Source organism: Mycteria americana, chromosome 2 (genome assembly GCF_035582795.1).
Source record: "Mycteria americana isolate JAX WOST 10 ecotype Jacksonville Zoo and Gardens chromosome 2, USCA_MyAme_1.0, whole genome shotgun sequence".
NCBI lineage: Eukaryota > Metazoa > Chordata > Aves > Ciconiiformes > Ciconiidae > Mycteria > Mycteria americana.
Genome location: NC_134366.1, coordinates 6,921,588 through 6,936,910, shown reverse-complemented (window position 1 = coordinate 6,936,910; position 15,323 = coordinate 6,921,588). Strand labels below are relative to the sequence as shown.

General features: G+C 42.3%; 1 protein-coding gene across 1 annotated transcript in view; it reads right to left on the bottom strand.

The window, feature by feature from the left end:
• LOC142405259 (sodium channel protein type 5 subunit alpha-like) overlaps positions 1–15,323 on the bottom strand; it is a 222,068-nt gene that overhangs the window by 97,115 nt on the left and 109,630 nt on the right. The window contains exons 13-14 of the mRNA XM_075492326.1: positions 7,910–8,045; positions 4,416–4,654 (exon numbers count right to left, since the gene is read on the bottom strand). Of these exons, the coding sequence (XP_075348441.1) occupies positions 4,416–4,654; positions 7,910–8,045 (375 nt within the window). The remainder of the gene's footprint in view (positions 1–4,415; positions 4,655–7,909; positions 8,046–15,323) is intronic.

The following is a 15,323-nucleotide window of genomic DNA, read 5'->3' as shown; positions in this document are numbered from 1 at the left end:
CAATACCAGGGCAACGCAAGCCTCCAGTCATTCTGAGGTTACTGCTGGCAGCGAAGGCGATTAGAAACTCTGATTTGAGTCCTAGTCTTTTTTTACAAATAGTCACAGCAATTTTCTTTTCACAGCATCTTGGGAACACATTGCTTATTTATGACCCAGTTCAAATGTCATATGGTGGAAGTTCTAATTGGAACATTTTTCTTTAAAACAACATATAAATATTACCTATGAGGCAGAGGGAGAGGGAAAGGGAAGGCTGCTGGCAGCAAATTCAGTTTTAACATATTCCTGAAAATATCTCAGAGAATCAGATCTTGTCCTTTCGTATGCCCTGCTTAAGTACCAGTTTAAATGCACAACGCAAGGCTACAGTCAACTTAAAATGACAAAATGAGGGCATCAAGTTCTTCATATACTGTTCTATGTTCATTCCAAGTCCCAACGCAAGGTGCACAGAACTTTGTGTTTCTGAAAAATTCTCTGTTGCACTTATACATTAAAGCACATGGTTTTCCAGAAAACAGCCAATATCAGTGCACTGTGTAGGTCAAAACAGAGGGAGGAATCCAGAGCTCACATCTTAGTAATGTACAGTCAAGGAGAAATGTTTTCCTTCCAATAAGCTGAATATTCACGGCAGTATCCCAGCAAAACTGATCAACTCTGGTCGACAAAGATGAGAAACCCATCAAGATGTGGAAGGGAAAAGTTAAGATTATATAATTGAGATATTAAGGAATAAAAATAAATTATCATAGCCTGCATTTAAGGAAGGCTTGGCTTTACTTTGTAATGCTTCAGGAATGCATTCTTCCAAGCGGCCATTTTACACAAGTCCTTATGTAAAACACCTTCTCTTTCTCATCAGGAATAAAACCTTCCGCTGCAACAATTTGGACTGTCATCCCATCACTGTCTCATATCAAGTACCCAACAAAATGACCTGTCTCATATTTCTAACTAGCCAACAATTTCTGAGTCATGGTGGTCAGAGATACCAAAGATTCCCACCAGAATGCTCCAATTTCCCTTAGGACAGAGAACAAGACAATACTGGATGTCTGTGAAATTGTATCCAGGGGACTGCCTTAAAAACCACGATACCACGCTGCGTACATTATGCAACCATCTTGCTGAGAAATGACTCAGGAGGATCACTTTCTTTGCCTGAATCATTTTAATCAATAGCCTTCTGAGAAGGAAATGTCACAGTAAGATAGTAAAATGTCTGAGCCTTCCTAAAGGCATCAGGAATTGTGTACGTGTACCAGCTACGAATTTCAAACGGCAGTTGTCAAATCACCAGCACCTGGTACTCAGCGACTGCGCTTGTACAAGAAGCTGGATACTCAATACGGTAAAGGCTGGAAAGAAAACAAGTCACGTAACATCCCATCGGTGCTAAATATGCCACTGCTGATTTGGAGGACTTCGTCTTAAAAAAAATTCTTTTATCTATCGTTTCAGCTATTTAAGCTCTAATATTGCATAACAGTATCTCCGTTTCTAAAGCAAAACAAAAATTGGGAGAATCTTGCTCTATCTACCTATTTTTTAAGTGGTGGCACTGCACAGGCAGGTGACCCATGTAAAGGTGTACATGTGCTTGGCTGGCCTTCTGATTACATTTGAAAATGTTGATTCCTGTAAGGGATGAACTAAAGGATTCTGAAGGTAGCAGGTGCTGCAGGACGTAGATGGACAATCAGTGCGGGAGATCTCCAATGACTGGCAGCAGACGATGAATCCCTCTCGGGGAAAGCCAATCCATATTCCACTTTCATTCTTTCATTCCTCTTAGAAACATTTGTTTTGAGGAAAAAATGTCAAAGATCTGCCGTTTTTAATATTCTCCCCCATTTAATGCTAGTATAATCACTCAAAGAGGGTTAGATGCAATGGGAAGACGGCAGCCAGCCAGTGTGGGGGCAGAGGAGCGGTCTGGCAGCCTGTGGCTTAGGGGATGCAGTCACCTGGCAGCCTGCCCTGGAGCTGGGACTCCCTTCACTTTCACAGGGGATTGCAAAAAATGTCAATTTTCATTACAAATGACTTTGCAAAATCCTCCACAAAATGGAATTACCTTTCTCTGACCTGCTCTACTCCCAATCAATCCAGTTATGCAGGGATTTAGTAAAGCTGGTGAGGGGGAGCTGGGACTGTCTGGCCTCTCACCAACCCATCCTGGGATTTCAGGGGAAGGGGAGCCCCATGCCATCAGCCCGCTACAAAAAATATTAGCAGGCGGTTTTGCTTATTTTACACTTTAGCACAAAGAGGAGAAATAGCTCTAGGCAATGCTGAGAAACTCACAGTGAGGTAATTATATTTTTTTGCAAAATTTTGCAAAATTTGCTTTGCAATTCCTCCCCCTGCTAGTTGTCTCTATTTCCTTGTTGGCACCCGGCACAGCCCTGCTCATCCCCAGCAGGTCTGCAGGAGCTGTGTTGGCGGGAGGGATGCCAAGGGCTAAGGTTTCACTGCCTGTGGTCTACAAAGGGAGAAGCTGATCTGCCAAAAGCAGAGCAAGGAGCAGACGCATTTACTTTTCAGAGTGCCGGAGTGGGAAACAGCAGCATTTCCACCTGCTCTGATGGATACTGGGTCCGAAGGAGGTTTTTTTAAGTCATCTCAGAGGGCCACGAATTGTTGAGCAACAACAAGGAAGGCTGGCTGCAAAGTGGAGCTGGATATAGTCCTGTGAGATGACTTTTCAAGCTATCCGTATCTACTGCTTTCCACAGAGGGCAAGAGCATGGGTTTGAAGCAAGAGAGACCCAAAGAGATTTTTGCTTAGCACAACAGCAGAGGGAGATTTGCCACGACACAGCAGCTGAAAAACTGGAGACTGGTCCCACAGCCTAGGAGAAGAACCTCAGCCTGCCCAAGGAGGCCCAGAGCTAAGAACAACAAAGACCAGGGTAAAGAAAAAAATCCATACGTGATGTACCACATATTCTAGGCCTGATACAAAAAGTCTGACTACTGCTACTACCCACCTAAACCTGCCAGTGTAGGATGCTTCTCACTAAAGTCAGACATCACATCTGTAGTGTCTCTGCATACTCCCAGTATAGTCGATGGTCACTACAGTCACAGGCTTCCAGAACATAGTTCACCTTATCCAAAAGTAAATGTCTTTAAAACATCACATTAATTGTGCCTTAAAATTGTCCATTACTCTCCATTGACTTTAAACGGGGGCCAAAAGCAATGAGCTCCAACAGAGACTCCTCCATTGTAAATTCCTAAAGTTAGGCAAGGTGAATCCCACTTTGAGATACTGCAGCCTTTGGTTTTATAGAAATAAAAGGTAACTTGGTTAGCTTGGAAAGGCTATCTCATCTCTGCTATGTGCTTCTCAAATTCAAACTTAGCAATATCCATGTCGCAGGGTACTCCAGACCTACTTACGGTATCCTATAGGATATCTCTGCTTCTACCACTAGATTTTAGGGGCAATTCCACCACGTCATAGCTAGATGGCATGTGCCTTTTCCAATACAGACTGTTCTAAAATTAAAAGGGTTTTAAACATCAAGTTTTAAAGCAGTAAAACACAGTAACTTTTAAACATAAACACAGAGAAAGGTGATTAAAGAAAAAGCTTCCCTTATGTAGTAAATGCAGAATTCTAGAGGCCCCCTGGGTTAACCGTATTTGTACCGTATTTGCCTCTGGAAAGGCTTTTCTGCTGTCCCTGCAGCTTGGCTGTAGATCTGTCACTCTGCTTTTCCTCGGAGAAGTGCTGTCTCTGCTTACTTTGCAGCTCTCGCTCTGGCTGCTCCAGCTTGCTCATTAAGAGTTTCTGCTCGAAGCATCAGCCTTGCTTTGCTCCATGTCCCCTCTGTCCTGAGGTTTGCATGGGACCCAGCACACAGAGCTGGACAAGGCAGGGAGGCACAGCAGGACATAGAGGGACATACAGCAAATGTACCATAGGCACCTTCCCGCATCCATATCTAGATACACTCAAACACCATGTTATTTCCCTCCAAGATCTTGCCTCGTTTTTTTCTGTAGGTTTCTTTTAACTTAAAAGTCACTATTAGTCACCAAGAACTGATGCCTTATCATTGCTTTAAAAGAAATCCCAAATAAACCTCATTAACTTTTCTCTTCTCTCATTTTCTTAAACTGATACAAACTAGAAACCTACCTGGAACAGCCCAGAAACATGGCTTTAATGGTTTCTAATAACATTAGAATATGTTAGTTTAATAAAAATAGACCCTTGTCCTTCATTCATTTCTCTTCACCCCCAGAAAGAGGTGACTATGTGGACTCTCTTGAGATGCCATAGGCAAAGCGATGCTGGCAGCATATCAAAACGGGGTCTTCCCAAGCCACAGCCAAAACTTTAAAAAGCAGGAAATAGACTCCTCAGGTAGCACTTCAAGTTCGTGTTGACTTACCAAATTGCCTATGTAAAGCATGTGGTCAAACTCCTTTGTCATCTTATAATGCTCCAAGGCCATGAAGAGCGTGTTCAGCACAATGCAAAGGGTGATGGTGAGGTCGGTAAATGGGTCCATTACCACAAACTTGACAAATTTCTTGATTAAAAGCCAAAGTGGGCAGCAATCCCAAATGAGAAATTTAACAGCAAAGTGGTTCCAGCAGGGAGGACATTTCTGGTGTGATTCCTCAAGCTCTAAGTCACAAGCAGTAAAGTAACAGTCAATTCACACTGAGTTATATGACAAGAGAACACTTAAAATGACTCATAACACAGAGGAAGGCCCCTGAATTACCCCAAACTTTTTTTTAGGATAAAAATATTTCTCTCCTAACAGGCTGGCGAATTACACACTTTGGGATTTTTGCCAGTTGACCTGCACTTAGCAGACAGTCGCCTATTCTGAAAGTAATAACCTTTTAAAAGTGTCACAAGAAAAAATGAAGAATCACACTAAGTATGTAAAAGTCTAGTATTATATATATGCTCAGATTTTTACTCTGTTTTCCATTTTGGCAAGTTCAAATGGATAAGAATACACTATCTTCATTTAACTTAGGTTGGAATATATTTTAGAAGTATCTTAAGTAATACCTTTTAAAGCAGTTAAGAGATGAAAGAGCTTAAATCCAATATTTAGAGCTGATTTAAGCGCTTGAGAGCCAAAGTATCACTGGTTATTAATAGGGTTTCTGTTCTTGATGTGCAATCCAAAAAGGCATTAAGCATCTGTTTTCTTCCGAAAGGCCCACATACAAAACCAGGGGAGTGGATAAGTCAGTTTGAAAATGCTGCTAAAGTTCCAGTGTGCTTTTTAAAGGTGCTTTTAAAAAATTACCTAAAAATACAACTTTTATATGTTCATTTTATTTGAGCACAAAAGAGGTGAAAAAGCTTCATAAGTATAATTTGTGTTAAATGGTGAAAAAGAAAAGCCAAAAAAGACAGTTAATGGCTGAATGATAATGATTAGCAGAATTGCTTTATGCTTTCCTTTCTGATTCCTTTATGGGCATGGAATGCTGCATAACGGTTTTAGTCTATATAATTAGAACCTGCACTGACAACAGGAAAACTTCAGCCAAGGCTGTTATTTCAATCAGTTTATAAACAGCCTCCTCTCTCAAGCCAGGATGCATTCTCTGTGCATTTTCCTTCATTGGACAACAGAACTGCGGTATTAGGTGTCTGCTAGCAAGCTTTCAAAATATCAGATGAAGTCCTCCATGCACAGGTTTTGCACAAACATCTACACTGCTCTGAGATCTCTGGGAAACCAAACTGCTCCCAAGAAATAACTATGTCTTTCCAGCCTCCAAACAAAAATGCCTAAAATTATGTGAGAACCATCTGTACCCCAAACTACTTCAATGCAAAAATCCCAATTTTGCTTTTTTTTGGAAACCCACCTAAAAGTAACAAAGACCTTGGGGCAGTCACTTCCTAAAGGACCTAATTTTCCAGGTAAATCCAGAAGAACACATCTGTCTGTATCCATACTCCTCATAATCACTTCTAACCAACCTTGCTTATTCCACTGTTATTAATTTGGGGACCTTCATGATGGACACACATCAGATGTGTGACTCTTTTCTCTGAGGCTCCACACTCGACACAAGCCCCTTTAAGTCCAGGTTGCTGCTGAAAGGGGTAGTTTCATCCCTCTCAGCCACATGTTATTTCTCTGTCTTTTTGCCAGCTTTTGTGCTCCTGGACCTTCTGGGTGAGCTGGTTCTGCTCGCTCGTCCAGCTGAAAACCCATTGCTTGTATGGTCAAATCAAACCACAGGAACACAGCAAGGGGAGGAGAAAGGTGTGACTGTCCTCTTTTGGCAGTGATGTGGCATTAAAATGGTTTAAATCAATCAAGAACCCACATCCTTTCCCCACAATGGGTGACCTTTAGAAATCACAACAGATTTAATAGTTTTTGAAAGACATCTGCAAAAGGAAAAGAAAAATTAGACTCAACTGCTTTTTTTCTGCTACTTTATATTGTTTTTTAAAAAAAGGTCAGAAAACCAAAGTCAAAGTTTGTATTGGAGGTATTTTTCCTCTTAGATTTAAAGGAAAAAAACCTAGGTTCTTCCTTGTCTGCAAGGCTTTGCAATGTCTGGGAAAAACAGGCAGATGATGACTACCCAAGAGCCGAGAGCAGAAACCAGGTAACTAAATGAGAAGGGATTTCTAGTCTGGCTGTTTCACACAGTTTGGCACAAATCATACAGCTATTATTATATTTAAAGCCTGTGATACATTTTATTCTGATTTGATATTCCTCTTGTTGTTAACAAGTGTTCAATTTCAATGACTAATCAAAGTCTGGGAGTGAGAAAACCTTTGATAAGGATTGAAACAGCTTTCTTCTGAATGAGGCTAAAAATGTACATCCTCTGAGTTATTCTAGACTTGATGGTCTCTGTTTCTGTGGTAAAAAGTAATAGAAAGTACCATTAAATAAATAAGCAGAAGTCCAGCTCAGGCCTTTTAGGCATTCTTAACACATTACAAAGAAGCAAATCAATCACAAAGCTAATTGCTAAAAACCCCACAGAAAACAAATAAAACCTTTGCAGACTACACTAAACACTGGAATGCATTGAAGTGATTATTTACCTATTAAGTCTACAACTCTTTATTTATTTAAACATATATATGGCTGTTCTGGCCACAATACTGCTGAATATAACCACAGGGGATGGTAAAAAGCTGGGGAAGAAGAAGGGCTTTGTGGTTTCATGCTGGGCTGTCTCCAAAGAGCTAGGTCCAGTCCCTTTCTGTAAGGCATCTCCCAGATAAGCTATCAATAAATTTGTGAAAAGGAAACGCAAAGTTCCTGTGTATGGAAAGACAGGGAAGGGAAATCCTCCTGCACCTTATGAGAAGCCTAATGAGCAACGGAAAAATTTCCTGAGAAATATCTGCGTGGATAAATGGGTCCTTTGAGCATCCTTAAATTTCACGGTGGGATTCAAACAGCCACCAAACTGTTGTGTCCCACTAGCTGCTCTGCAAGGAGGAGACTTTCCTCCTCCACTGCTTGGAAGTTCTGTACATAGCTGGTGACTGCACATGCCAGGCTTTGCATCAGCTCCAGAGAGATGAGATATAAAAGTAGGTACAGTCACCCATCACACAAACAGTCTGGTGCTCCACTACCCTGCGTCTTGGTTAGCCCTGTGTAAATCAAATGCCATAGGGGCACAAAATGTTACCAGATCTGACTCTGATGGCCAGCATTTCATCACAATTTTTACAAGTCCATGGGTAAGATAGTAATTATATTGCCTTCTGTTACAGCTTCACCTGTATTGTAGGGGTTGCAATAACTATCTATAATGCCTTCTTGCAAAACAACAAGAGTTTAATATTAGGGTCTTTTGTGTCACTTTGTTCCTGCCAGTCAACATGCATATGGCTTTGAGTTGGGGAACTAAAGACGTGTCTTACCTTCCAGGGCACTGGTGATGATGCTGACAGCGCTCACTGCCCTCTGCCTCTGAAAAGGTTCATCCGAGTGGTCCACCGATGGGCGGTGGGGCATTAGAAGCTGCTTCTTGCTTGCCTCATCCGAGGGAGAGGTCTGCTTAAATGAACACATTGGATCAGAAGAATAAAACCAAGGCAGATACGGGGTAGCATTTTCAAAATTGCCTAAGCACTGTTTTTCCCATCTGAGAAGTCCAAAGCTCACTGATTTCCCGATTAGACACATGCTGCTGGGCTACTGCTTTTGGAAATGGCACTTTGAGCAATTTTGGAAACTTTGCCCAGCCCTTTACCTTCATGTAAATAGGTGAAAGATGCAGGTGAAAATAAAGGGACGCTTCTGATGCTGGAGAAACAGCAGTGCTGCTTTACCATGCTTTTTGCTTGTGAAAGAAGCCCTGCTTAATTACATTAATTATTCCATTATTTCTGAAATGTGTTAACTGTTTAATTATACTGCTAGAAGAAGAAAAGGGGGGTAGGTAACAGCTCCATTACAGGCCTCTGATATCATACCAAGCAAACTGACTCCTCAACACATGTTTTTTCTTGTTCTGAAACACTGCCAAATCTCAGGAACATATTGTCATTCTGTTGATCTTTGGTGTCACAGATTCTGAAGCTCCATAATTAGTGGAGAATCTCAGCTTCTTTTTTCTCAGGAAAAATAAAAAATAACTCAAACTATCTAGTTCTTATGTTTCTCAAGTAAAAGCTTAAAAAAAAAAACCCAAAGAAATAAAATACCAGAAAAACAGAACTCCCAAACTGCCTTTATTTAATGTTTCATTTAAAATTAGTTTTATGGTTTTTGAAGGCTTGGGTTTCTGAAGTCAGCCAGAAACACAGTATAGCTGCAGACACACGCTGTATTAAATACTTTATATTGTCAGCTCACAGGAGCAAGATGTTAAGACTTTTATTATTACAAGCTCCTGCTTCATACGGAGACAAATCCTGCCTGCTTTACTCCTCCAGCTCTCTCACAGGTAGAAGAAAACATGGTGGTTAAGGTGTAAGGATCTGGGAAAGCCAAGTTCAACGCCATTCTCTGTCTCAGACCTCCTGGTTGAGACACTCAGTCTCCCAAAATAAATGTTTTAACAGCCCCTGTCCTGCTCCTCCAAGCATACAGACTGTGAGCTCCGAGACACTATGTAAGCAAGAGAGATGCACTGTAGATAAACGGGTCCTGATGGCTCTTGAAATACAGCTCAAGGAAATGTGAAAGGAGAAGAGATTCCATGAAGATGGAAACCTCTGGTTTATACAGACATCGGAGTAGCTGCTTTCACTTCTACATAGTCAAATGAGGTACAGGAATTGGATTCAGTCTTCTGGATCTTCTCTCATCACTTGGGTCTGAAATGGCCCTAACCACTCTGAGCAGCACCCAGGATGCCAACCAAGACGTGCCATGGGCAGCAGCTTCACAGCTCCGCTGTCTGTGCCTGGGACATGCACCCAGAGGGACTCAGGATCCCTCCTTTTGACCATTTCTCTATCAAAACTGGTCTTCAAGAAAGGCAATTCCATGAGAACGGCAGGAGAAAAGCACTGAAGCTCTACAAGCTGTATTTCTGGAGCGTGACCTCTTCAGGGCAGGGGACGTCCCCTTGTCAGGCGGTTTCAAAAGACAAAGCCATTTGGCCACTAGTTGACACTGAAAATAGGCAGGATACTGGTCCCAGGTCACTTCAAATTACTGCAGTTAAAAATACCAATCACTGCAAGACCAGAGAAGAGCAAGGATTTTTAAAGCAAGCACTTAAAGCATTAGCTAAGCCAGGAAAGCAGTAATGCTTCAAAATGGCTTTTTTTTTATATATATAAAACGTTATCTTTTGTTAAAACAATTGGCTCATTGTCCATTGAGTTACTGACGCAGTCATCTCAAAAGGAGAGGTGTAATCAGTACCTATTCAAAGAGACTCCTACTTGTGCACAACATAACAAGAAAACACTCTATCCTTGGCTTAGGAGCTGGGGAAACCAGGAACAGTATTTCAGATGCATTAGTTTGCTTGATTCCCTTCACCTCAAAAACATCCAGTAAAAACCAAAGAAATAACAAATGTTTTATTAATGAAGAAAGCTTCTACAAAATTGCATAATCATTTGCACCAGTTTGGAGTACGTAACAAATACATGGGACTGAAAAGAAATAACTAGACAAGGAGATAAAAAACATGAGGGAGACAAATTTCTAAGTAGAATAAACTAAAAAAGTAATAGCAAAGAAAGGAAAAAAAAAGCCAAATAAAAACCCAACTCTTCCATTTCTCTCTGTCTGTAGAATGAACCATAAGAAAACCTCACATTTCAAATTCCTCTGGATCATCTAACTCTTTTTAAACTGTACCATCTTCCCATCCCATCTGACCAAAGCTTAGGACATGCCAGTAGCATGTCTTTAGACAACCTCATCCTCAGAAGTACCAGTTTTCTGACTGTAAAGAAAGATAACTATATTCCTATTCATGCATGCAGAAGTGCTCGCAGAAGTTACGGGTTGGTGGCCTTTATCTGAAAGCCACCTTTTACTCACAGGTGCAAAGAGAATTCACTGGAGAGGTAAAAAGTCAAAGGAAAAACATTCAGAGATTCATTCTTCCTATTTTTTGATTCAGCTAAACCAGGGTAAATGAAAAGTCCAAGTTAAACAGGTTTGGCATATACTTCATAAAAAAAATAGCCGGGAACTGACTTTTTCCCCCAGGTTTGATGTGATATTCCAAACCCAACAAGTTTTTTAAGTCACTCTATTTTTCTTTCCAGCCCAGCATCCTCAATCCTGTCACGAGAAGTGGTCCCCAAGACTTCAGGAATCCTGCTGGAGTCAAGGGGACCATTTGCAGTGTGCCGTGCTCCACGTGCAAAGGGGTATTTTCTGAAGGAGACATGCGCACGGCTCCTTCTTCCCTTCACCTCTTGAGGGGCGAGGTGGTGCAATTTGCTGCTGGCCTGCGTTCAGAGCAAACGACAGCCACCCACCGGCCCAGCTGCACGTGCCCCCGCCGGAATTCAGAGCCCGAAGCCGCTGCGCCCTGTCAGCCGCTCAGCAGCAGGCACACAGCAGACGTTCATCCCCAGAGCCAGGACACAGTGTCTGGCAGGCAGCGTCGGGGTGTAAGGAATACTCCCGTGCTCTTGCAGGAGGACGTGGTCTCCTTACCAATAGAGCAGTAAATCTATCGCATAGTCAGCTTGCGAATTACTATAAAGTATTTTTCCAGGAAAGAAAGTTTCCATCCAGGTGAATTGCTTAAAATTATTGAAGTTACTTAGGGAAGTGTAAGAGCTTTTGTTCTTTGTAAAGAACAGATATGTGAGGGTTGTTTTTGTTATTTATTTTAGAACAGAGTTAGCTAATAGTCACGCAAGGAACTGGCAGGTTTTGCGTTCTGAGATAGAGAGCAGTTCCAGGAACTGGACAAACAAGGCAGCATAAAGGCTATTATCATTACAGAGAGAATATACACAGGCACAGTTGTTCATCGTACTTATACTTCTATAGAAATCAAGCAAAAATAACAACAGTCCCTACAGTTCTGCAAGGAGTCTCCTTAGAATCTAGATGAGAAATCACAATGGAGTTAAACACAAGCACCTCCAGCAGGACAAGATTATTTGTGTTGCTCCCTGACTGCAAATGTTTCTCCTTTGGATTAGCTAAATTCTATAGGGACAAATATACTATTCAGTAATTTACATGTAAATGAGGATACATAACATTGCAGAATTATTTTCTTCTGAGTGCCTACAGTTCTGAGTTATGTCAAAACTGTTATGTGAAGATGGGCTATACATGGCAGCATTTTAAAGATCACATTTGGGAACTGGGACAGGTTTAATTTTCATTGCACAGTAAAAACCTTTTCAAGCATAAAAAGAGGTGCACAGGCCACACCATGAACAATGGACCCAGTAAGGCACTAGCACAAATATTTAATGAGATTGAAGGTGACCATAATAGCACACAGCATTAAAAAGAAGGCATTTAATTTTGTGGATACTTGGTAATTTAAAGACATGCACTGTAAACCGGAGCAGCTTGCAATACTTGTGTCAAATCTGAATGATTTACGCTTAGGATGTGCTAAAGCAAAGTTTGAAATGAGCAGAAACTAGAGACGCAGTGACAGCTCTCCGTGTGACAGCGGCAGAGGGCTAGCTAGCTTTTGGCCAAATGACTTATTGACGGTGATTTTTTGATGACTTATTTTGTTGACCTTTTACTGAACATGGAAAGTGCTAACACTTTGCCTTTTCACCAGTCCCATGGCAAAGCAAGAAGGGGAAAAAAGAAATTTTACCTCAAGGCGGTTTTAGGGTCAACAAGAAAACCTCAAACCAATGTGATCAGCAAAACAGTTTTATGCTTAGCAAGAACAAAAGCCAAGTTTGTTGGTTTTTTTTTATTAAAAAGACAAAAAAATTTTATCTAAAGATAAGCTTCTAAATCCTTAGTTTGGCACCTCGATAAGCAGCCTGGCCTTTCTTAAGGGCTCATTCCCCAGTAGTTTTTACTCCTGTCAAGCTAGCAATACTCGGCATTTCTAGTTTCCTAAAAGAAAAACATACGTGCAACCAAATGGAAATTCAGGAAAGGTTGTATGTGCAAGAGGGAGACGCCAGGTAGCTCCAACCTCCACCTCGCTGCTCATCCCAAAGCCGTGTCATGGGTGGCCCTGCTCTGCTGCTGGGCAGCTCTGGTGAGCAAGTGAGAACAAAGCAATAGAGACCACCAGCTAACAGCCCACTTGCAAACAACCACCTCCTCAGTCCCATGTCTGTTTCTCTGCCACTTCTAATCTCCAAAATAATTGGAATATCAGGCTAAACCAAAAAACCCTGTGATATCCCTGCAGAGTTACAAAGAGCTCCAGTTGGCTTTGGGAGGAAAGAGGGGATGCTGCTATGTGTATGTTGTAACCCTCGAGAAATTCTTGAAAACCACAGGTGACATCATACGCATCCTCATCAGATCCCATGGATAAATTGAGCTCCAGATAACAGCTCATTAACTTAATCCAATTCTGTTCAAACAGATCAATACCTTGTTGAAGTGAGATGTTATTCTAACCTCTTAAATGACTAAGAAACACGAAGACACAGCAGAGCAATACATAACTACAAGTAAATACTACAAGAATGTGCAGGATCTTTAGTTTGTACTGTGCCCTGAAGTTACTTTCATGATGTATAGACTTTCTCTAACAAAGGCAAAAGCCCAAACTCGCAGCCCAGCAATCAGCAGGAGCATAAAAACGTATCATTTTTCAAACCTCTCAGTCTCAGGACAAGCCAAAAAACATTAGGACTTTAAACATAGTCACCAGGTCCTGCTTGTGTCTTGTTTCCACTGGGGTAAGTTTGATGAAATCAGCAGCTGCACCACTTGAAGAAAGCTGGTAGGAGAACCAGCCCTGATTCAGTCCTCTGCAGGACACACTGGAGATTTCCAGGAGAGTGACTAGGACTTACCATGGGTTTCTTGGGACAAGCTCCCTGCACCTCTCAGGCTTGAATGCCTGTTGCTCTTCACATCCAGGGGAAGACTGCCTGACCCAGAGCCACCTTTGTGGGGGGTGTTTGCAGATCGTACTTTCATATTTCACTGCTTTGCTCTTCATAAGACCTCAGTGGGCTTCCTAGCTTGAGCACTGCAGTGTCACCCTCCGTGCTGCCAAGGGCAGCTCCCCAACAGCGCTGCCACCACTCCTTGCGGGTACTCTTATGTGGCATGGGAACATCGACGGATGTAGCAAAGTGTGCAGACACACGTGGGATTCCTGCAGAGGAGAAGATGTCCCTCCTCTTGCTCAGGCTGTGCACTGAAGCCCCTGGTGACTGCATGGACGGATGCCATTCTGCATGGACCATGCCGTCCATGGCCAGCAAGCCTGCTGACCAGTTAGACTACCCTAGCTGACAAGACTGATCGGCCTAAGCACTGCCCATTGAGACTGTTTGAAATCTCTCCTGTTTCACTAGCTGTATTTAGGGATTAGGTGGAGGAGGTGGAAAGTGGAAGCACACTTCATTTCTCACAGAAGCACACTCACAACCGTCCATGCCAAGCAGCCAGGGCCATTTGAAGAGCATTTGAAACTGGCTTTTGTAGCTTACATGCTCTTCTTCAGCCAAATGTCAGGAGACCACTCTTCTGAGTCACCAGCCTGAATAGCGGGATAATCTGCTGCAGCGGCCTCTCTCATGGGAAGGGGAACAAGCAGCATGGGTACTCTCATGTCAGCTCAGCTGCCACCCGCAGCCATTCCTACGGGCAAACAGCCCTTGGCTGGGGCAGGGGGTAGCAGTTGTAATGACACAAAGGCATGGAAGTTGTTCATCGTGGTCCCAACTACTTTGCCTGGGGTAAAATCTTCAAGCTGAATGTTGCTAAAACTGATCAGGCTAAAATTCTCAAAAGCGGCTATTGACTTTTTGTGCTTTCCCTGAGAAACCCCAGGAGGGCCCAGTTTGAAATCATCTGCTGAAACTATAGTCTGTTTAAGGGCTGCAGGTTGGAAACTCAAAACCAGAGACAGTAAGATCTTGTTTGATGTTTACTCTGCCTTTTAAATCAGAAGGGCTTTTCCAGTCTTTCCCCAAACCAGAATTCAGCGGTCTCCCCCCCTCAGTAGCAATCAGACAGGTCTATGTTATGCTCATCAGATACAGGAGCATCACAGGGAGAGCATCACAGGGGGACCTAAACAAATGAGTCTTCAAAACCTAATTCTGTAAAACATGTTTTGCCAGCTCCATCACCTAAGACGTTGCATTTACATCAGTGAAGCCTCACTTACGCTTCAGGAAGCTGCAAGTCAGGGCTTAATGCGTATTACAGTGATGCCTTTTCATGGACTGGTCCTTTGTTTCTTGCTCAGGGAAGACACAACAGATAGCACAAGTGGTTCCTTTTTCACCATGGGCTTACACTCACACAAAATAAATAACAACAGCAGGATCAGTGGGGTTAATGAGGTAACTTCAACTTCACCCTGCAACATCTTTCTTTTGCCTCCCCCAAACATATGAAGATACTATAAAAAGAGGCCAGAGCTGCCAACAAAGAACAAACTCAACTTCAAATTTTAACAAAAAAAAAGGCGAAAACATTCAAACACAAAGCCCAGAAGCGTGTTGATTTATCTCCGAGCGCACTGAGGTGTTGGATTTGCTATTTCCTTTTGCCTGTGCTCCACAGCTGAGGCTGCATGTTTGTGCCCAGCGCTTATGGTTCCTGTAGCGAATACATCTGTACAGCAATGGGCTTCTTGCCAATTAGCTTTTAACTCCAGCTCACATTTTCTGGATAGATTAGATACCAAACCTGTTTTGCAGAAGACACAACATCCTTCACATT